This window comes from Mustela erminea, chromosome 12 (genome assembly GCF_009829155.1).
Source record: "Mustela erminea isolate mMusErm1 chromosome 12, mMusErm1.Pri, whole genome shotgun sequence".
Lineage (NCBI taxonomy): Eukaryota > Metazoa > Chordata > Mammalia > Carnivora > Mustelidae > Mustela > Mustela erminea.
Genome location: NC_045625.1, coordinates 50,101,837 through 50,126,338, shown reverse-complemented (window position 1 = coordinate 50,126,338; position 24,502 = coordinate 50,101,837). Strand labels below are relative to the sequence as shown.

The following is a 24,502-nucleotide window of genomic DNA, read 5'->3' as shown; positions in this document are numbered from 1 at the left end:
CATCGTAAACAATGTGTATTTCATTGGTCAGACTTCATTGGTACTTTATTGGACATAATTTATCTATCATTCTGGATACTAGTTTCTTGGTATGGACTTAGATCTTTTGATTTCAAGTCCTCTGTTGTACTCAGAACCCTATCTCCTTAGTTATTTTATTCATTAATAAATATTTATAATACCTTAGATGTACCAAGCACTGTTCTGGACACTGGAGCTACAAGATCAAGTCTCAGCACTCAGGGAACTTAACATACCAAAGGGGCCCATCCTGAGCAGAGAAACCTCCAATCTGGTTTAGTTAACCGGACTCTTTGGACAAGTATCAAACTGTGTCAAACTCTACAAAAATCGATTTCCTTATCTTCAGTAGCACTAAGGAGACAAGTGTTTACGAGGTTGGATTCATCGGGTCATTTAAAAAGTTGTGAGCTCATTAGCTCGCATTGCTGGGCATTGCTCGCATGGTTTTGAAGTACAATCCCTAAGTAAGATTCTTCCTTTGATTTTAATCCCTGCAAGTACATTATTATTAACCAACAACAGTTGACAGAGAAATGAGAAGGAAAGAGAGGGATAGAAGGAATGCCAGAGGAGGTCAGGCTGCCTCAGAATGAAACAAGCACGTATAAAATTCAAGAGCTGCCAACAATATTTTCAGAGTCATGACTACTCACAGTCACAAGAAAACCTACTAATGCTCACAAATCAAATAGAGTTGAATGTAGCAGAAGTGGGAAAACTGTTGGCACTCTTTTTCCAGAATTGCATTGTTTTGATGTTCTGACTCAAGTGTTAAGCATGACATTTCATGATCCGGCTAAGCCTCAGAGCAACCACACCCTATTCTTGGCAAAAATATATATCATGTTACATTACCAAGAAGAACACAATGGAAAGTTTTTTAAAATAATAAATAAACAACACATCTTATTTATAAATCTTGTCAAGATTTTCAAGGACTTGCATAGCTCCACAGTGAAACCCCTGTTTGTTTGCTGTATAAGGTGTAGCTTGCAGAGTAACTCCTTGAACACCGAGCTTGTTTTCAATCTCGGCATCTTCAGCCCCAACCAACCGGGGGTGGGGGAGGACTATCCTCTTTAGTGGTAAAAGTAGATCCAGGTTTTATGGCTGGAGAGAGTCCAGGGCACTCAAACTGAAGCAGACGGTTGTGAAGAATTATTTATGGCAGATTTTGTGATGCCTGTGTCGTACTCTGATTTAATAGGGGGGGAAATGAAATCTGAAGCAGAGTGAATTCAATTTCCAAATTTTACTAGGTGTACATGCAGGTTTTACACCAGGGTACTATCGCTACCCCCAGCTTCTTTTCATGGCTCTTGTTCTTTGTAAAAGTAAGTTCTTCCTTGAACAGACCCGTGAAAATACTCTGTTGGGTCACCCACGAGAAGTCTCTGGGATAATTCTTCTGAAGTCCACACAGTGGATGTATTCTCTTATAACATACACAGTGGATGACATCCTTGTCTACAATGACCAAACTCACATTTCAATAGAAATCTCCCCTCCAAAAGAAGGGGAAATAATTACAGAATCCTGAAGCAAATGGTGCCACAGATTAGTTTTGCTGACTCTTCATAAAACCCTTATAGTGACATGCAAGCAGTAGCATGGGGCACTTAAAGAGATCAGAACCTTGTCCTTTGGCATGGAAAATTAAATACATGTGTCTGATCTAATTTTTAAACAGTGTAACTTTTAAAACAAGTCCTGACTATTTTCCCACACCTCCTCTCCAAAGGGAATATTGTGGATACAAGAAAGTGATGTAAAAAAGAAGCAAAATAAATCTTACCATTAAGAAACATAATACATAAATGTTCAGATTTTATTTTATTTTTAGATGTCCAGATTTTAATAAATATCTTATTTTATATTATTTTTTCTCTCTTAATAAGTGTTTTATAATAGTAAATATATGTCACAGAAAATTTACTATTTTAAATATTTGTAAGAGTACAGTTCTATGTCATTAAAGACATTCAGATTATTGTACATTCGTGTCTATCACCCATCTTCAGACTTTTTCATCTTTCCCACCCAAATCCCTACACGCATTAAACATGAATTCCCTATATGCCCCCACCCAGCTGCTGGTAATGACTATTCTATTTTGTCTCCACGAATCTAACTTCTCTAGGTGACCCATACAGATGGAATCACACGTATCTTCAAGTTTCCTCAATGTTGTAGCCTGAGCCAGAATTTCCTCTTTTTTTTTTTTTTTTTTTTTTGGTTTTTAAAGATTTTATTTACTTATTTGACAGAGAGAGAGATCACAAGTAGGCAGAGAGGCAGGCAGAGAGAGAGGAGGAAGCAGGCTCCCCGCCAAGCAGAGAGCCCGAGGCGGGGCTCGATCCCAGGACCCTGAGATCACAACCAGAGCCGAAGGCAGAGGCTCAACCCACTGAGCCACCCAGGTGTCCCTTCTCTTTTTTTTTTTTTTAAGCTGAATCATATTCCATTGTATGTATATACTCTATGTGTTTATCTATTCATCTGTCAACAGAAACCTGTGTTGCTTGCACCTCTTGGCTATGGTGAATAACGCTGCTGTGAACATGGGTATACAGATATCTGTTTGAGTCTCTGTTTTCATTTATTTGGGGTATATATTCAGAAGTGGCATTGTTGGGTCCTATGAGAATTCTGTTTAATTTTTTGAGGAATCAGGCTTGTGCTTTTATGATTCGTACATTCAACAAACATTTAATAGATTCCTCCTGTCAGGTAGCCGTGCCACAAGTTGGGAATGAACAGACACAACTCAAAAACTGTCTTCAAGGCTGACCATCTAATGTTTGAGTAGTTTGCTTTTGATTGTGGTGGTGATTTGCAGTTGTTTGAGTAGTTTACTTTTGATTGTGATGGTGATTTGCAGTTGACATATTAACTCTCCTTCCCAGGCTTCTTAAGACCAGTAATATTTTTGTACAGTATATGGCCAAAGTGCTCTCATGACCCCAAGCTTCACTAATGTGAGGCTTTGAGCAACTTAGACAACTAGAACCAGATGGAAATAGTACATTGTCCCATATGTTAGGTGACTCAGGACATTGCCAATCCCTCCCTCATATACCTCATCTGTAATAGTAACTTCAGGAGAAAATCATTTCAGCTAAACCAGACATTAGATTAATGGAACCGATAGTGGTATTTTATTAATTCTACTAAGGTATTAAATTTGAATATGAGGGAACAAATTTTTCCATTCGAATGGCATTATACCAGTGGAAGTAACATATAAGAAATAATAATCCAGAGTGAATAAATTTTCTTAAATAATTTTGAAGTTTCTCTGAATAACTAAAGATAACAAGATGTTAACCTTAGAAAGAGTAGGGTAGCTTTGAAAAGTCTGATAAATCATGAAGGCAACAAAAATGGGTTTAATCACCATAAGGATAAAGAAAAAGATTGTTTTCATCAGCATGAAGTCTCACTCTTATTTTATCATCTCCTTCAAAGTGCTCCACAGATGGCTTCCTTTTTATAATCACAATATTTTGTTTTATACCCTTATAACCTGCCTTCTTCCAAACAAATCAAAAGGTTATTTAGGGTAAAATTGCAATGCAAAAAATACCAAACCACTTACATAGAATAACAGAATGTAAAGATCAAGGAAGTGTACAAACTCTTTCTAAAACCGTAGGCTGAGGGAAAATCTACCCACTGAGCACAAATTTTTATTCTGAAATTCCTAGTAGTCAAAGCAAAGAGAGAAACTCAGGGAGTTATATAGCCCTCATTATCTAAAAAATGAAACATATGCACCTGTCAAAGACACACGTTTTGTATTTGACCACTATATTCTAAGGATTTGCCAGGGGATTCTTATATAATTAAACTATGTAAGCAAAATTGTCCTAGATAATTTTAGATCTCAGGAGTGCTACATATATACATTTCTGTTATCGGCCATTAGTCAAAGCCAGAGAAATGATGTTTGTTCGCAGATTCGAAGCTGACAGAAGACTATATATATAGTTTGACCTAGTTATTTCATAGTTTTGCATAATCCCGCCAGAATAGTATCACCTCCAGATGATAGTATCACCTCCAGTCCAAGATGGCTCTTCCAGTCTTCTAATCATCATTCCCATCAGACAGAGGAGGAAAGGGTAAAGCAGAGTATGCTCCTCTTTTTAAGGACATAACTTGGAATTACATCCTCTACCTCCACTTACTTCTCCTTAGTAAGAATCATGTCACATGGTCACATTACCTGGCTGCAAGAGAAGCCAGAAAATATGTCTCTTCTGGTTGGACATGTATGTGTGTTAGCAAGGCAGCAAAACAGTAATGGATATCCAGAGACAGCTAATATTTCTGCCACTAGTACACTATGTAAAATTTTTGTCCCGTAACATGTAGGCAGGACCTTAAAAACGAGTCTATTAAGAAAAAAAGTAGATGCATATAATTACAGTGAACATTCTTCTTACAAGGCTATCTGAGTCTGACAAGTGCATTTTTATCAGAGTTTGAGTGATAGGAAAGCAAGGGGACATGAGGGTAAGTTGGGGTGGGGGTACTGGCCAAGGGAAAATATGTAAGCAAACACACAAACCAAAACTAGGCCTGTATGACCATTCAGACAAGGAGGTGCCTCTCTAAAACAGACCTTCCCCAAATCCTCACCATCGTGAGCCTCGGACCTTAATACCTCTTCGTTTTGCACACCCCCGTCACGCCTCCACCTACAGTCCTCCTAGAGGTATGATCAAGCGACATGCAGCAAATTTATCTTGCTAACCTTGAATGAAAGAAACCTCAAGGCTGGGATTCATGTCCCCTCCAGCGGCTCCCAAAGGCTTTCAGGATTAGCTCCCACCTACAATCATATCGAAGGAATGGGGGTTCTCCCCTTTGTCGCTGGAATTCTACAAGGTCAGTAACTACTAGTTTCTGTGCTGGGAAACCAATGTGGGATTTTGACTTCTAGGAAATGCATGTGTAAAAAAGATAAGTCTCTGGATTTTTTTACTTATTTCTTCCAATCACACCCCATATTTCCCCCAGAGGGCACCTGCAGATGGGTAACTTTTTGTTGTTGTGGGCTTGTATTCAATTCTCTATGTTGTTACCTAATATAATGTTTTCTCTTTCTGCCATATTTACCAAGATCCAAATTCCTCCATGCAGTATTTTCAAAAGAAAGGCCACCATAGGATACAAACATAGTGATTCAAAGAGGCACTTGCACCCCAATGTTTATAGCAGCAATGTCCATAATAGCCAAACTATGGGAATACACACACACACACACACACACACACACACGCAATGGAATACCACTCAGCCTTCAAAAAATGAATTCTTGCCTTTTGCAATGACCTGGATGGTACCAGAGGGTATTATGGGTATTATGCTTGGTGAAGTAAGTAAATCACAGAAGACAAATATATCATTTCACTCATATGTGGAATTTAAGAAACAAAACAGATGAACGTAGGGGAAGGAAGGCAAAAATAAAATAAGACAAAATCAGAGAAGGAGACAAACCATAAGAGACTTTTAACTACAGGCTGTAAACTGAGGGTTGCTGAAGCAGAGGTAAGTGGGGGATGGGGTAACTGGGTGACGGGCATCAAGGTACGCACATGATGTGATGAGCACTGGGTGTTATATGCAACTGATGAATCACTAGACTCTACCTCTGAAACTAATAATATGTTACTATTATTATTCATAATAACATACTAATATGTTACTATTGATGTATATGAAATACTATATAATATGAATATGAATAATAATATGAAACTAATATGTTAATTTTTATGAACTTTTAATTTAATTTTTTTAATTTTTAAAAAAGCCCACCCTTTTTTATTTTTAATTTTTTAATTTTTTAAATTTTTAATTTTTTAAAAAGTCCACCCATTTTGAAGGAGGAAAGATAAAACATCTAACTTTACCCACAAACTCCATGTCCTTTTCAGAAACTTAAAAAATAAACTATGCTAAGGGGCGCCTGGGTGGCTCAGTGGGTTGAGCTGCTGCCTTCGGCTCAGGTCATGATCTCAGGGTGCTGGGATCGAGTCCCGCATCGGGCTCTCTGCTCAGCAGGGAGCCTGCTTCCCTCTCTCTCTCTGCCTCTCCATCTACTTGTGATTTCTCTCTGTCAAATAAATACATAAAAAAACTTTAAAAAAATAAAATAAAATAAACTATGCTATAAATTATTTTTAATTATAAGTTCTTTTCCAGCATTCCTTTATTTGATAATTATTATATTTCTTTGATTATAATTATAATTGTGGTATGAGATAATCTTTCTCACTCAACAGAGAGGCCATTCATCTAGCTGGTATTAGCAAATATAACCAGCATACAACAGAAATAAAACTGAAGTCTTCACAACGATCTATTTTATTTTAGAGGAAGAGAACTCTGATTTTCCATGGCTTAACTGCTATTCTGAAATTCAAATTTAATTTTAGCTTTGATCTACATTTAGCTTTTGGAGACCAGGATTTCTTTTGCAATTTTCCTGCTTGCTTTTGTTTCCTCTTTTCTTCTTTTCTTGACACCATATCTGTAAACATGGCATATGTGCACCGACTCACATGTTAATTTGACAAGTATTCATCTAATGCCAACTTCATATGAGGCTTTGTAGAAGAGTTGTCTGAGCTACACTTTAAAGGTTAACAAGGATTTGAGCAAGATAGAGATGACAAGGAGGACCTTCAGGCAGAAGGGACAGAATGAACATATACGCAGGAGTGGAAATACTTGGAGCGCTGGGGTAATATCAGGTATTTCAATTGGGCTGGAGCATGATTTTCTATTATCCTGGGACTAGAAGCAGATCAGGGAGGTCCTTGAATGCCAAGCTGAGGAATTTGGCTTTTGGTTTTTCCTTCTACTCTCTCAGTATCGCCTATAAATCTGTTAACACTCCTTCACCTTATTGTCTGGCTCTGGGATAATTATTTTATCTGAGAAGGATGATGTCATGGAAATAGTAACTGAACTAAGAATCAAGGGCCTTAGATTTATATATTACACTTGGGTTAAACATATGACTATTACAACCATAATTCAAACCTCAGCACTTAAACTGGTATCTCTCCGTGTCAAAAAGGCTACAAGAGATAGTTTACCTGCTTCCACAATATTTGTCAAGCATTGTATACCGTAGGTGCCCAATAAGTGTTTGTGGAATCTAATTCAGTAACAGACCTCTGTGATCATGAGGCAGCTCCAGCAATGAAGAAAAAGGCAGAAGAAGAATCACCAGTTTGGAAGGAATGAATAATTCTAGCCTCCCCATGTGGTTCAGTGCCGTTATGCATTTGGTACGTTTGTTTGCTTTCTCAGGGCAGGGGAAGAGAGTCCTGGAATTCAAACCTAAATTATGATGATTTTTTAACCAGAATTTATTTAGAATTTTCAAACACACAGAAAGGTTGAAAGGCATGTACTGTGGATACTCATATGCCCACCAATTAGAATGGTAATGTTAATTAATCTCTTACCTTGTACTGAGCTATACTCTGGAAATACCTTTCTCCACAGCCCACAACTACTCTGTGATGCTAACCCTTATACTCGTCATAGAATGGCTTAAAACAAAAACAGACAAAAAGCCAGGTTGGTGACTTTTATCAATTTATTTTCTGAAAGCCCTCCTGGCTATAAGGGGAATGGCTAGAATTTGAACTCTCTGGCTCCAAGTTCTGGGTTCTTTCCACTGTACTAAGTAGCCTCCAGAATCCCTCTCCACTGTTGGCCAGGGTCACAGATTCTAACTGGGTATCTACGGTGTAAGAAGACCCGAATTAAGCATTGTAGACAATAAAAAGAAATGCAACCTGAGGCTCTTAGGGCTTTCGGCAACTCAAGATGAATCAAATCGAATTTTAAAATCTGCTGAGTCCCTTCCTTATGTAACATGCAAGCATAGATACTTTATACGGAGAGATCACTAAGGTTGTGACTTGTGACTGTGAGACAAAGAATTTAAAAACTTACATTTTTCCGGGGCGCCTGTGTGGCTCAGTGGGTTAAGCCGCTGTCTTCGGCTCAGGTCATGATCTCGGGGTCCTGGGATCGAGGCCCATGTCGGGCTCTCTGCTCAGCAGGGAGCCTGCTTCTCTCGCTCTCTGCCTGCCTCTCTGTCTACTTGTGATCTCTCTGTCAAATAAATAAATAAATAAATCTTTAAAAAAAAAAAAAACTTACATTTTTCCCTTTTAAGCAACCTAAAATAGTGGGTCAGGGTGAGTAGAAGCCTTGGTCCTACATGTCCCTGCTTTCTCTCTGCTTACTCTGTCCTCCTCACCTGCGAAGTTTTTCCTCCTTTCTTAGCATCTCTTAAAAGTCTCTGTATACCTCAAGATGGTTTTCAATTTCTGTTTCTTCTGTTTTGGTCCTCCTTACTGTGTCCTCAAACTAGCAATAATCTCTCCTTTCTCTGAACTCCTGCAGCCTGCTGCTTTGCCAAGAGGTAGTGTGGCTTAGTGATTAAGAACACAGATGGCCCCTGAGATCCTGGCTCTTCCCCTTCATGGACATGTGATCTTGGAAAATTATTGAATTCTCCAATTCTTCATGCCTCAGTTTTCTCACCTGGTAAAAGGGATAGATATATCGGTCAAGGATTCTGTTTCAGAGAATTAAATTTCCTCTTGCTAACTGATGCAGAAAGTGCTATATTATAAAGGAATTAACTAACACAAAAGAAGTTGGAATTGACAACAAGAAGCTCTAGTTGGAGCTTCCTGAAAACTCCCGTGCTACTCTGCAGTAACAGATCACCACAGGAGCTCTGCTTCTTCAATAAACAGTAAATCACCAAATGACGAGAAATGCAAGGTCTGCAACATGGCGGCCCACTTTCTATGAGCCAGCTGCTAAACTGCATGGAAACTTGCCTCTGTTCACCCACAAAGCTGGTGATTAGTTGGGGTGATTGCAGATCAACGGCATTACTCTAGGCCATTTCAACGAGCAGAGAAAGCAAAGTGTGGTCTCTTCCCCATTTCTTCCTTTAAATCTTATGGGAGCACTCCTAGGCAGCCAAATCTAAAATACCTCTGTACCCTAGCTGCAAGGGAGTCTGGGAAATGTAGTTTCTAGGTTTATGGCTTCTGCATTTCAGGAGGGCAGTAGCTGGGACAAATGTTGAGTGCTAAGTGACCATAAATCATATCTAGTTGAGGATAATCGACGTACCTCCCCATCAGGTGGTGGTGAGGATTATACAAAATAATTAAGTACTTAGAACAGTGACTGGCACATGGGAGACTCTCAGTAAAGGCAGCAATTTTCATCAGTCAACGTCTCCCGGGCAGTTGTCGAGGCGGAAGACCTTAGATACAGCTCCAAATTTCCACCTGCTAGTGAGTAATATTGATGAGTCCCCTTACCGTATAAGAGCACCAGTTTTGCTCACTATAAATTGAGGATAATAATCACTCGCTAACTTGCGTAATTTCTGCTCATGTCAATGAGTTCATGCGAGATGATTTGGGAGCTACAACGAAGGTTCCAGTCTCTTTGGTGTTAAATGAAAATTAGCTGAATTGAAGAGGTCCAGACTCGGGCTCAGATTCCTGCTCTGCCCCTGAGAGTAGCAGTGGGCTTCCTGTAGCTTCACCTTATTCATCCCCACACCATGGTTTCCTCCACTTAACTTGCAGAATGATCCCACGAAATTAAACAGCTTCCATACATGCCTTTGAGGATAGTAAGGCTCAGGTGCTGCCATTACCACCTCCTACAAGAGGGGAGATGAGGTCCTACTCAGTTCGTCAAGGCCCCCCACCCCCGAGTTTTTTCCAGAAGATTCTCTGCCCTCTCCACTCCCAACTGCTGCAACTGGAGGGCCAAGCAAGGAGGAGACAGGTGGCTCTGGCGTGAATGCTGTAATGCATTCTCCCCAGAGAGAGAAATTCTGAGAGTTTAGCTCACTCTTTCCTGCCATAAAGCACACTGAATGTTAACAGCTTGCTCCTGTCCAAGCTGGTGTTTTTTAAATTAAGTATTGTTAAATCTATACCATTTGGAATGATGCTTCAGACAGCCCTGACACTCTCTCGCTTGCTTCTGCTTTCATTTCACCTAATATATTGCACAGGGAGCCAGTAACCAGTATTATGGCAGCTGGGGCCACTGCTGCTGCTTAGACATTAGCAGACAGCTTTAATGTAGATACCTGCCCAGGGAAAAGGCTCTCGGCCAACGCCCTGCTCCCATGCCATAAGGGGCCTTTCCCGGGGCTGCTGTTAGTAAGGATCTAGATCACCTCGGTTTTATGTTATTTTTCCTTGGCAATGGAAAAAGTTTTAGAGATGACAAAGGTGGGAGACAGAGAAATTGGAGATTAAAATAAGATATATTCCATTGTCAGGGAACATATACCCAGGGTTAAACCTGGGTAGCCTGCCTTCTGCTCCTCCTTCACTATAAGCATCACCCTCCGATATATGTGATACCACTGCCAGCTTCTGGAAGTGTGCATGTGGGTGTGTAGGCATATACACACACAGAGATATAATGCACTTGCGTGCATACACATAGGGAAGTACGTGTATATGAGAGAAGAGTGATTCAGGGTCAGAAGGCCCTATTCAATGGCCAGTTCTAGCCAGTGGGGCCCACGACAAGTCATTTAAGTCGTCTGAGCCTCAGTTTCCATGTTTATAAAATTGGGTAAGTACTTAAATGCTTTCACAGAGTCATCATAAAGGTCAAGTGAGATTGTGGGTGTAAAACCTTTTGCAGCTATTAAAGAGACAACATAAACTTCAGTAATTATCAAAAATAGCTCATCTCCCAAATTTACCCCAATCACCCTCCCCCAACTTGGTTTTGTTCTCTTTTTTCTAAAATTACAGTGAGCTTAGAGTTTTCCCTGCACTGTGTAATTTTTTTAAAAACTCCATTTATTTATTTGACAGAGAAAGAGAGGGATCACAGCAAGCAGGCAGAGAGAGAGTGGGTAGCAGGCTCCTTGCTGAGCAGAGAGCCTGATGTGGGGCTCAGTCCCAGGACCCTGAGATCATGAACTGAGCCAAAAGCAGAGGCTTAACCCACTGAGCCACCCCAGCGCCCCTGCACTGTGTAATGTTTGACCATGCAATTGCTTTTCCTAGTCTCCCTGGGCATCTCCAACAGGAAAGGAAATGCTAGGAGTACTGAGACCAGAAGCAAGAGACATTGTGGTGGGTGTCCTCTGGGCACTCAATAGATGGTTGAGGGCTTGACTCAAAAATATCACAGTATCCAGAGACTGTAAGGACATAAAGGTGACCACCATGCTAGACATCAACATATCCATCAAAACTCTAAGGCAGAAATCTCAGACTCGGCATATTTAGGTATTGTTTATTTCCAAAGTAGGAAGGAGTCTAGATGAGCATTACTAGTAGCTAGCAGTTACTCTTTGAGAAGGCCAATTTTTCCCCTATTATTCTGCAAATGATATCATATCATTACTCTTGCCACTACTATTCCTTCTCCCCTCACCTGTTCATCCCTTTGGATGTGCTTTTGAGTGATGGTTGCTTGTGAAAAGGGAGAAAGTGGTGTTCAATAAAATATCCCATTTTATAGAACTAGTTGGAACTCTTCAGCTAATGACTCTGATAGAGGGGAAAAAACCCTGGAATAGAAAATTCTAAGGTGTAAAGGAAAGATAGACAACATAGCTTTATGAATGAAAGTTGATTTCCATCACTCCATTTCTTTAATAGAATGATTTCAGATAACACCAGCAAAACAGTTTTACATCTACTTGTGAGCATTAGCTGATTTTTCACAGGTTTATAAAACTATTCTCTCTGAAAGGGAACAACATACTTCAAAATAAGATCTCTGTGTTGTGGATTTTTACTGTCCATTTTTCTAAGTGAGGGGCAAGGTGGATCCCTGTACCCCCTGACTTTCCTAGCGGGTTGAAAATGGGAATTTTAAATCTCTTCTGTCTTTGATAGACCGTGTGAAGTAAGTAACCTGACATTGAACAAGCTGCTTTTCTTCCCCCTTCTGAGAAGCAATGCTGCAGGTATGTATATGGGCAGACCTGCCTGTACTCACATGCCCATTATGGCTTGATCAGGTTTTCCATAGTTGTGTGTTTCCCGACACTTGTCAGTATTTTTTATTAATGAGAGGAACGTCTTTGGCCTCCACCATGTGTGTTTCTGGGCTATCGGGAAATCTACAAAGGAAAAACATCCTGGCAACACACCTATAGAAACGGAAGGTCAAGTTTGCTATTTCATTCTCTCAAACACTCAATGATTTTTTTTTTTTTTTAGCAGATAAGGGGAAAGACGTCCCTTGTTTGACACTTGACACTTCCCTAAAACTGTCATCAAATCCTCCTCCGGTAGAGTCAAGTCTTGATTGCTGGTGGATTACCCAGACTAGACACTTCCTGACCTTCTCTTTGCTGTTCCTGGCCTTGTCCTCATTTCACTGCTCATTAGCACTTCCTCGGGAGCCTCTCCTGTCCAAGCCTCTTGCAGCAGTAGAAGGGAAGAGGAGGTGGGTTCCCTTCAGCCCTTTCTGCCGCCGAGTTGTAGCTGCTCTGATAAAGGACTCGGATAAGGAGGAGGCTGAAACGGTTGGTTAAAAGGTTTGGGGATTAACTGAGGATTTAATTCATCCTTTCTTTCCCGCCCCTGCCAAAGCAGATAGTTGAGAGTTGGCAGTGTGTCAAAACCAGGCGGTTCCTCAGCCCCAAATTTCAGCCCCACTCATCCCAGTCTTTGTTAAAGGGCTTTTTTTTTTTTTTTAAACCAGGGGATCTAGGTTTCTAATTGTGCCTTTACTGTAAACCTTGGATATTTTAAATAGTCACTTTACAAGGAAGCAACTTGCTCCCCACCCCCCCCCCAGATCAAGTCATTAATACCCAAAGGTGACTTACGTCACTATTTAGGTTTAGTAAGGAACCTCCAAAAACTTATATAGCCTCCCTTTTCCAAGTCAGGAGAGAAAATAGAGGAACTTCATGGAAAAGGAAGAAAGCGGCTGTACAGAACACGTTTCAACGGCCCATTAAGTCAGTTTTTGTCTCTGGTTCTTTCCCTTTATAGCATATGTTATATATTGACAGGGATTAAGTTTCTCTCCTGAATGGAACAATACAGAGTCACAGGGAGCTACTGTACTTTACAAAGCAACAGGCATCCGCACAAGCAAATGGCAAACAGAAAGGTATCTCAACAAAGAACCAACCAGGTTAGTTTCAAGGAGAGGGCTTTGCTTCATCTTTTGCAATTCGGCATCTTTTGCATTTCTCTCTTGCTACTGGCCGCACGCTCCGCTCGCCTTTCTTTTTAGTCCCGTACCACCCCCCCCCTTTTTTTTTTTTTTTTTTTGCTCGCACTGTTACACTTTCTCTCTGTCCCCCCGGCTTTGTTATTCAGCATGTCTGATTAGCAGGAGCCTGATTGGCTGGCTGCCTGCTCCGAGAGAGATTCCATTCAGCTTACCCCCCACCCACCCACCCACCCTCGGTCAGGAAATGTGAGCGGGGCTGATGGAAGCTGATAGGCAGGGCTGGAGTGTTAGCACCAGGACTGGATGTGACAGCAGGCAGAGGAGCACTTAGCAGCTTATTCAGTGTCCGATTCGGATTCCGGCAAGGATCCAAGCATGGAACGCTGCCGTCGTCGGGCAACTCCTGGCACACCGCTCCTCTTCCTGGCTTTCCTGCTCCTGGTAAATGCCTTTTCATTTCAATACGTGGCTATTGCCACTTAGTCTGGGTGCTGTTGGGGGGTAGTGTGTATATGTGTGTGTGCGTGTGTGTGTGTGTGTGTGTGTGTCTTGATCTTCAAACACCAGGTGAAATAATTTACACGATTAAAAAAAGAAGAAGAAGGAGAAGGAAAAACTTCTTTCAGAACTTGAACCCCAGCTTTCCAAGCCAAATAAAGTGCGCTTGACTTTGGGAGATAGCGAGAGGTGTATAATAATCTCCAGACTCCAGCTTTGGGATCTACTGCATAGAGTTCGGTGAGCTGGGGACTGTGTAAATAACGTGGTGTGCATGCTTGGAATTTGGGTAACAGACGTCCTGAAATCAAACTCAGTCACGATGGTGTTCCTGGAATTTTTGAAGGATGGGCTGCAAGGGGCTTTTCTCCCCACTGCCTTTTATGACTCCTTCTCCTTCTCTGCACACGTGCTAGGGAACCAGGTAAAAGAGGGAAGGAGAGACTGTTTGCAGCCAACCCAGATTATAGCTCGTAATTACTGTAACTCCTCTATGGATACAAGTTAATGCTAGTATTTATGAATTGAGGATTATGGTCTTTGATCTCAGATCAGCTCTTAAAGAAGAAGAAAATGCTGACTTTGTGTGTGTGTGTATGTGTGTGTGTGCGCGCGTGGCTGCTTTCCATAGTCACAGTGATAAGATGCTCTGTACTAGAATCAGCACACACTGCATTTTTGACTCAAAGTAAATGTTCCGTTGTGACTCATACTTGGTTTTATGGGCAGAAAATGAACATGGACTGTCCAAAAAAAATCTACACTCAAAATATTAATAGCAATGCACATTTTTTTTAAACCAGAGCGTTCTGGGCAGGCAGCTTCATAAACCTCATCTGAAGGTTCGATTCCAACATTTGCACACATCGATTCCAAACAAACGTGATTGTAGCTCTCCTTGTCACATTTGTGGCGTGCCAGCACTTCCTCGGAAGGTTATAAGGCAAGAAGGGAGCAAGGTAAAAACGTAACGAATATATAGGTTGCATCGATTCGTTGATGCTAAAGGAATGTTATGTTCTGATTAGACTCTGACAAATTTGATCTGTGCTATGATTTTGAAGAAGGAAAGCAAGCCATTTGGTACAAATTGAAAAGCTCCACAAAGATTCATCAGCTAGAGTAATCAGACAGTGTTTAAATATTTTATACAGTCTCACTTCTTATTTGCATCATTGTGGCCAAGAAATCATAATGCTGTGCTGCAAATGCTATAAATATAGAAGCATATTTTCAGATTTTCAAAGACATTTAAAGGCATGCTGAATTTTAAGCAGGAACGGACGAAGTTTTAGCTGTTGTGAGGAATATGAAAAGCAGAATGTTTAGGTGTGCCTTATGACCAGGGAGCAAGCAATTTATGAAAGGTGTCTCATATTTTCCATATGGGATGTGTTACTTATATACACACCATTAGTTTGCCTCATCTTTCCTTCTTTGTGATTTTTTTTAAAAAAGTGTGTGTTTGTTCCCCCATTTAATTACATCATAAAGCCAATTACCAGTACACGTTGCTTTTCTCATATCTTCATATGGAAATATGATCTCATCATATTTTGGAAAAACTGTCCCATTCAGAAATAGACTGCTTTGCTACCCATTTGGTAACTGCATTAGATCCCTCCTTGACATCTTGAATGCTAGTATCTGTATTTGAGCATATAATTAGACTTACATGGGGAAAAAAAGGAACTGTTTATATCAGATTTAAAACACAAAACATACTTTGTTTAAATCACAATAATTGTATTGTGAGGATAAAATAAAGTCAAACCCAGGTTTGGTTTAAGTCTGTATTTAAATGAATTGGGATTCTGAGAATCACAAGAACAGACTGGTGAGCACCAAGAGAAAACCCTGTGCAGAGTAATAACAGCATAGGTAGTACCTTCCACGGATTTTATGTCTAAATGTGCCAAACACCAGGCCAGTTGTTTGGAAAGCGTTACAAGGAATCTGCACAATCATCTTACAAATAGACATTTTTTTTTTAACCTATTTTGCAGATAGAGGAACAAGCTTATGTTTGAAAGCAAAGGTCAAATAATGGAGAGAAGATAACTTGGTTGCTTTGTACTGTGGTTGTAAAATGTTTAGCAGTGATGGAAGCAATGATGTTAAGTCGGTCCCCAGTCTTCGTTGGAGACATTTAGGGTTTTAGCCTCATCTTGACCATTAAAGCGACATGCAATGTCATGGACACTTTCTACTTTGGCTCATGCACTGCCCCCTTCAGCTCTGTAACCACAATTAAATGATGGGCCTAAGAGAAAGTGACCTAGAGCCTCATCAGCCGTTGACTTAGACCTAGAAGTGTGACATTGTCAAGCTCGACCTTCGATCTGGCTGGAGAAATTGAACTAGGTGGCTTGTTTTTCCCCTAACCATTTTAAACATTAGAAGAGTCTATCTACTCTGATAATCAATTTATTTGACTTTTGACTTTAATTTTAACTTAACTTAAATGGAAGACATCCTTTTTGTTTAGTGGTGAGTCCAGTTTCTATCTCAAAACCATGTTCATTGTCACCGACAGCTGCACCATCTGTATCATGGCTTCGTTCTTGGGGGTGTGTGAATATCGAATATTGTTCACCCTCAGTTTTGTCAAAATCCTTTCCTCTTGGAGCATGCTTCCTGAAAGAATGAGGTCCCCGTGTCTTTTGTATCATATTTTCCTGCAAAGCTCATACTTCATAGACTTCTTTTGTACTCTGGGCACACAATAGGATAGTATACTGATCAGGAGATTTCACCCTGATATTTGGGTCAGACGAAGCCACATCACCCGGCTTCCTCACTCTTCCTACCCTGCTCCCCTCTTTCACTCTCCCTCCTTTGTCCCAACTGTGTAGCTCAAAAGGAATGTGGCAAAAACCATGACCGGCCATTGACACATGTGTCCCTCCAAACTTGAAGTCAAATCACTTCTTGTCAGAAAGGCATTTAATCAAATTTGCATTTGCTTTTTGTTTCTTTTAAGTGGTTTTAAGCTCTTTCGCCTGCTATTGTGGGAGTTGCAAGAGTAACACTCGGAATTATAATAAAGTACATGTGTTTTTCTGTTGAATTTCTTTTTCTTCTCTGCACTAATTTATACATGGAAACTAGTCAAACACAATAGCCCATTCCCTTCGGTCGCTCTGGCACTGTCCTCCACTATTATCTAAGTGCATCTATCTTGGATGGCGAGAAGCACCATTAGCTTGTGGAATGAATATTAAATCCCTTATTTACAGCAGATTGTGGGCTGCTCCAATGAGTGGTGTGTGTGTGTGTGTGTGTGTATGCACGCACATGTGTGTACGCACGCACACACAGGTATCTTTCTATAACTGTTCTCTCTACATCTATTTCTTATTTGCCTGCCCAGATTGTTTTTAAATCAAGCTGAGGATTTTCACCTGAATCTACAGAACATAGTGAGGTATTTATATATACATTATTTTCTTCATGTTTTCGTGAAGTTTCTTGTCTAGACATGGTCAGCTGCAGTTTTGTTTCCCCGGACTCCTGTTTTTAGTGCTTCGATCTGTTCAGGACCATTTTCTGGCCCCTTTTCTTATTTTCATATGAAGCAGTGCTATTTCTTCATGGAAGTGGAAGGAAGTATGTCCAATAGTGGTCACTAGTGAACTACAAAAGAATTCTGTTACACCAGGGAAGTTTTCCTTGAAATACCTCCTGGATATTAAAAACTTTGGATAAAAGAGAGAGAAAATGAACTTGTGGACATATTCGATTGTGCATTTATAAAAGTGCTAATACATTTTGATTCTGCTTTACCATTATGTGTGAATAAGATGGAAAGTGGTCCTCTAGCACACCATGGTGTAGGCTGTTACTCAAACTCAGATGCCCCACAAAGTTCAAATAATAACAAAATTAAGGTCAGCATTTGTGTAGTTTTAATCAGTAAAATGTGGCTAACCACTGTACCTTACTCATTTAAAACAAAACAAAACAAGAAACTCATCTGTGTGGTTGCATTTTGCACAGGAATTGTCTGGAGGAGACATGGTCTGGACCTTTGGTTCTCCCTTTTATTACAGATTAATCAAAATATAATTTTAGACTCTTTTGGGGAAAATATCGTGTCCTCTGAATGTCTGCATTTCGTGCAGCACCTAATAGAAGGGCTTTTACACACATGTGTCAGAGCTGTTTGTGAACTAATTTGGGGGAGGAAAGGACTCACAGAGGCGACTACCTGGCTCGCTAATTCTCCACACACGTGGTGTTCCCTTCACGTATACAGTCCAGTTTCTCTGGTCAAGTGGCAGCTCTGCTTTAATATTGTCTAGTTCGGGTTCCAGGTCTAAGTGTTTAAGTTTCTCATATCTCATTGTTTCATTCTACCCTTCCCTCATTCTGCATATTCTCCCGTTTCTTGTGGTCTCATGAGTAGAGTGGCCGAGAAGTGACCTCGCCTGGCATGAGGGCCCTTGCCTTTTCTTGAGAGAGCGCATTCCTTGAATCATCATGAATAACCTACCAGTTAAGTGCATTGAGATAATCAGAGGAAAATGTGTCTAAATCAAGTTTTACAGGCTTGCTGTTTTTACTAATTTTCTTCTTCTGGAGAGCTGGCTTCCAATTTTGTGTTTTCACCAGAATGAGACAAGTTCATGTCGTTTTCTGTCTCCATCATAAAAACCATACCGTGTGGTTGAATTTTGGCTTGATCGGCAGTGCTGGCTCATGAACGGCTTAGGACTGGCATACCAGAGGTGATGTCAGTCCTAAAAGATCCTAATTGAAATAGGCCAGCACAGCTGTGTGGGGAGCCTGCCTGTTAACCGGGGTAAGCTGTTGCTATCAACCCCTTCTTTCCATGAGCTCAAAAATAAATGACTAAATCTCCCCAATTCCCGAACTTCAAGATTATAACCTACATTGAATAAAGCTTAACTGTTCTGGTTTCCCCTCCCTGGAGATTTTGTTAACTGGAGCACCCAGCATGTGGAAGGCAGTTAGGAATTTTCTGGTTCTGTCAGTCAAGAAGCTATCCCGATGGTAGTGGTCTGTAGCCACCAGTGACCTCTGGCTTGCTATTTGTTGGATTTCCAGAGGCTCAGTGTTTATAAATCAGTGTGGATATTTTCCTACATTTATTCATGATCTCTATTTCAGTCATGGACATATTAGCTTATCTTATGAACTACTACAATCTTCTCTAGGAGAAATACCATAACGTCTATTTGACTACCCTACCCCAAATCCTCCCGATGTTTGGGGAGCATTTAGCGATTGTTTGTCAGAAACACAAAAAATTGTAATCTACAATATTTTAAGATGTCATTTCTTCTAGTTCTAGGGCTCCCTCACATTTCTTTCTTTCTTTTTTTTTTTTTTTTAAAGATTTTGTTTATTTATTTGACAGAGAGAGATCACAGTAGACAGAGAGGCAGGCAGAGAGAGAGAGAGGGAAGCAGGCTCCCTGCTGAGCAGAGAGCCCGATGCGGGACTCGATCCCAGGACCCTGAGATCATACCTGAGCCGAAGGCAGCGGCTTAACCCACTGAGCCACCCAGGCACCCCTCACATTTATTTCTGTCACTGTATTTCTCCTACTGTGTTTCCATTCCTGTCCACTCCACAAAACCGTGGGTGGTAGCAGGAGTGACTTGTCCCTCCCACCTCTGTCAGGATGCCTGGTAATTAGACTTCAGTGAATGTTGTTGAATGGATGAATAAAAGGATGAATAAGAGAGACTTGGCAAGAAGAGTTGAGAAGAGGACACCTGGCTGGATCTGATGGTTAAGCCTCTGCCTTTGGCTCAGGTCATGATCCTGGGGTCCTGGGATCGAGTCCCTCCTGGGGCTCCCTGCTCATTGGGGAGCCTGCTTCTCCTTCTGCCTCTCTCTCTCTCTCTTTTGAATAAATAAATAAAATCTTTAAAAAAAAAGGTTTAGAAGATGGTAAAGTACAAATAGGTGAACATCCATTTTACCTGTGAGACATTTCAGTAATTCTGGCTTGGGTAAGACCAACTCAACAACCTAATAAATTCTAAAGAGAGGACAAATATTTTGTTTCTCTCTCTTTTTTCTTTCTTAAACATGTACATCCATACAATGGACAAAAAGTGAATAACAATCCCTTTTGCTGCTGATAAATAGAATGAATGTTGCATGTTTCATGTCTTTTTTAATCCATTTGGTTATCAAATATTTCTCCTTTTATGAAATATTTCTCCTTTTATGAAATTTGCCCTCAGGAAGAAAATCCTATTTGGCACACTCTTATAAAACTGGAAGGTAGCCATAAAGTCTCAGTTTAGCAAAGATAATGCTATGGATTCACCAAGTCATTTGTTTTTATGACTGGACACAAAAATAAACTGCATTTTTCATCCTTTTCCATGATTGGATGGTGCGATGTGATTGAGTTTTAGTCAGTGGAATGGAGTTAGATGTGACAGGTAGCAGTTCTAGGATGTACGTCTGCCATGCCATCCACCCAGCACTCTGCATTCTGTCTCTCTTTACCTGCCTGCTGGATGCAGAAACACCAACAGAAAACTTCAAGGCCTTAGGGAATGACAGAGCCACCAAGTAGAAGGTCTGGGTCCCTGAATGACTTCCTGGAGCAGAGCCCCAGACCTGAACATTCGATTACCCACTACCAAGAAATAAACCTTTGTAAACCTTTGTTTACCTTTGAGGAAAGGTGTTGCTTGTTATACTGGAAATCTCAAAATTAAAAATTAAAATTAAAATGTGCTGGAAATTTAGATGTCATGCATACTAATACTCACTTGTAAGTCAGGCTTAATTCCACTTTCCATTTATTATATGGAAAAATTGAAATGAGAAGATGCCATGTCATCTTCATGATGGTTTAATCTTTGTGGTGTGTAACTCACTACATACCCCCTGAGTCCTGAGCACGCTCTAAGTATACAATAAGTTGCACACCACAAAGACTACAGGACAAACAGGGAAATGGGACCATGCTCCTTTTTCAAAGAGAATCCAGGAATTAGTGGCACAGTTAAAAATGGGGAAAAGAACGAGGAGTGGCAGGGCTGTGGTAAATGGTCAGAATCTCTGGAGCAGAACAAGACCAACCACCCCAGCCAAGGACATAGAACCCTCCAGACCAAAGGGAAGGCCAACAAAACAGAAAGAGATATGGAGAGGCAGAAACCGAGGCATCCACCAAGTTGCTCTCCAGACAGAATGTCAGTAGATGAAGGAGTGAGCAAGTGACAGGAAGGGGAACAGACACATAAACGTGAAACTCCCAGATATTTCACACAGCAACATCCAAAGGGAAATGTCTATCTTGAGTAAACCTAGTCACAGCTATCTCTAATACACTTTTTTGCAGCTGTCTCAGGTGTCGTGAAAAAGCACTGGTTTTAGAGTGTAACCATCCGGGCTGTAACATGGGTAGATCACCTCTGTGATCTTGCTCTAGTCACAGAACTCACTCCTGCTCTGCTCCTCATCTGGGTGTTATGATTGCCCATCCCACCTAACTCTCCCGGATGTCGGGAGAGAGAAAGGTGGCATTAAATGTTGAGGTGTTTTGTAAACTCTATAGAGTACTCTAAAATTTCAAGTGATTACATTCATTCGTGGCATTTATCTGTCACCAACTGTATACTCAACACAGAGCCAGGGTCCATGGAAAATAAAGACAGTTCTTGCAATGAGGAAGGAGCTTGGTAGTTCACTGGACATTTTGTTGTAGTTATTTTTAAAAATTTTCACAAGCACTCTTCTGTAGGGAATGGTTCTCTGATGGGCATGACTATTTTCAGTTGCCCAACAAACTGGCTTGTCTTATAAGGAACTCTTCTGTACCTGTGTAGACCCTATCTGTTTAATCCTACACATGTATCAATGTAAATTACAGCTTCCCACAGATTATTAATGTGTATTATCTTTATGGATATTATCAGACAGTACTTGGCTTCAGACATTAAAATTTGTTTCCAATTTCCACAGTTCAGAATATCAGTTTGTGTCGCAGAACACACTAGAACATTTTTTAGTTAAGACAAATTCCTCAGGGAAAAGCTTTCCTCAAAACAAATTCTTATCATTGTGAGAATTACCATTAATTAGGGGTGACCAGCAGCGAGGGCGTTTTAATCTGCCCCAATTTGACTGGGGATCACTTTGGCAGACTTTGATCTGATGCAGTTTCTGCTACATTGTGCTTATTTTATAACAGCCAAAAGATCCGTGTAAAAAACAAGCATATTCCATTTGGGATCTTATCTCTGTCTGTCCTATTGCTTTAGTAGTTACATCTACCTGCGTCCTGAGATTTTTCTCTACAATTCTTATTGAAATAAATTAATTATAATAAAACCAGAAAGGCCTGGTGCATGCAAAGGGGGACAGTTGAAATAAAGGGAATAGCAGAAAAATCACATGTGGGAGCATAGACCATTTATAATATAGGAGATTTATTCCACTTCTGAGGCAAGAAATTGCAAGACTCTAATAGTTTCACCACCTGTGAATTATTTGGGTGCACTTCATAAGCGGGTTCTTTCTTCTATTTGTTTAAAGAAATAAGTGGTATGTTCGCCAATTCTACACTACATTAATTTTCACAGAGTTTCCATTTTCATCTTCATTGCTTTTTCAGATTTTTTTCCAAAGCTTCTGCCATTCTCCAACTAAAGCTTTGGGTATTTTCCCCTTCAATTTTTGTCCAGGGACTTTCTCTAAGTCAATTCAGTCTGTTGGCATAAATGTTGGGACAGAAGAGGGAAAGAGTATGATAACCTAAGACATCCTGACATCAATTCCAAGAGCACTAAAGAATTGAGACAGGAAATTATGAGCAACCTATAATAAATTCAAACTGTCCAATAAAATAAATAGACCTCACTTGGTTCCCATCTTAAGGTATGGGAGGATGTCTAGTTTCTGAGCCTGCTCAGCCGCCTCGTCTCAGTCCCCATATGAAGTGTGTGGGGGTATTGTGCAAATGTTGTACTTGATCCGCAGACCCAGAAATGAAAAAGTAAATGGAAACAGTAAGAACCCTTACTGTTCAGGTGCCAGAATGAGATTTCGGGGAAAGGGTTTTTTTTTAGTTTGTTTTTTTGTTTTGTTTTTTCTTGTTTTTAATAGTTTGTATTTTCATTCTAGTTGTTACAACCATTTGTCATTGAAACCAAATATAATTTCCCTGATGGGCCACGTGCTTTTATTCTGACGTTGTTGCTTGTAGCTAGTCCGAGGTAACAAACATGCTTTGATATTACTATTACAAAGAGAGTTTCACTGATACTTGGATCCCCAGGGCATAAATTCACAGCATTTTAGAACGGAAAGAAATCTCTGAGATGGCATACAGTGTGACCTTAACTAACTGGGATCTGTTTGAAGGCAGGCATTTGGTTTTATTTTGTATTGGATATAATTATATCCCCCACACCAGACAAAGAGTTTGATTTATACAAAGTGTTCATGAATAAATGAATTAATCACCTAACCCAGTGCTTTCAGTTTGCCGCTAATCAGATGTAAAATATAAATGTTTACAAAGAGATTTGAGACATATTTGCCAGGAAAACCTAGTAGTTAGGATCCAGATCCCGGAATCTGGATCTCTTTCATTTGAGTCTGTACTCCCTCGTTTTTGTTTTGCGTTTATAGAGAGAGCTTAAGGTGCGGGGGAGGGAGAGGAGGGCAGAGAAAGGAAGAGAGGGAACCTGAGCACAGCTCCAAGCCCAGTGCAGGGCTCCTGGCAGGGCTCCATCTCATGACCCTAAAATCATGACCTGAGCCTAAATCAAGAGTCAGATGCTTAACCAACTGAGCCAGTCAGAGGCCCCGAGTCTGTACTACTTTGAAAAAACAGTTCGTTCTCTTTCTGTTATGTCTTCTGGGACCTTTAAATAAGAGCCAGCCAAGCTGGCCTTGGTAGAGAGGGGTTGAAATGTTGAAATGTCATATGCAGAAGAAACCAGGGAATCCATGAAGCTGCCGGAAAATCATCCTGAGTAAAAACTCAAGGATCATCGTTGGTTTATAAACATGAAGATAACCTATCAAGAAAGTGGGGGGTGGGGAGGATTAGGGTCTGTAAAACTTGTCGCTGGCCCTAAACCTGTGTCGTATCAATAGAGCTTGTTTATCTTGCTTTCCATATCAACGAAAAATGTGAAAAACATGGTGAAGTCTATGGGGAAATAATTTCACGTGGGACCTCGCTCGTAGTAAGTAACCAAGAAATGTTAGTCCCCTCCCTTCCCTCGGTGCAAATTAGCATATTCAATGAGAGCCTGGGTACACTGTGTCGAACAAAATAGACATGGTTCTAAAGACAGGTCTTTCCACATAAAATGTCAGAAAGGATTGAGAAGGGGAGCAGGGAGACAGGAATTAATTGGCCATTGGTTTTATGTTGCTGTCATGGTATTATTTTCTTTAAACTGTGTATTTAACTATCGCTGATGTAAGGGGGTCTCTGCCTAAAGAAATAGACACATTAATTCATTATTTATTGTGATTCAAGAAAGAATGTGTAGGAAAAATTCTAAAACTCTCAAGATTTATATTTAAGCTCGCTTCTTCGCGTTCTGCTTTCTTTTATTTTCTGGAATCCTCTTTTTTAGTCATACTGACATAAGTTTAAGGCAGCTATTACTTTGTCTCTGTGTTTATTGATATGTTAAACACCTGTCTTCTCCACATTAGAACTACGCTTAAAGCAGGCTCTCGTTCAAGGGAGTAAAAAGCCAATCAGTGGCACACA

The 24,502-nt window shown here is 40.4% G+C and overlaps 1 protein-coding gene across 3 annotated transcripts in view; it reads left to right on the top strand.

Moving 5' to 3' along the window:
• Window positions 1–24,502, top strand: part of ADAMTSL1 (ADAMTS like 1) — a 920,800-nt gene that overhangs the window by 522,008 nt on the left and 374,290 nt on the right. The window contains exon 1 of one of the 3 annotated variants that reach the window (XM_032306887.1): window positions 13,510–13,713. The exons of the other annotated variants lie outside the window; for them this stretch is intronic. Coding sequence (XP_032162778.1) covers window positions 13,648–13,713 — 66 coding nt within the window. The 5' untranslated portion in view covers window positions 13,510–13,647. Of the gene's footprint in view, window positions 1–13,509; window positions 13,714–24,502 lie in introns of those variants that run through there. 3 annotated transcript variants of the gene reach the window in all.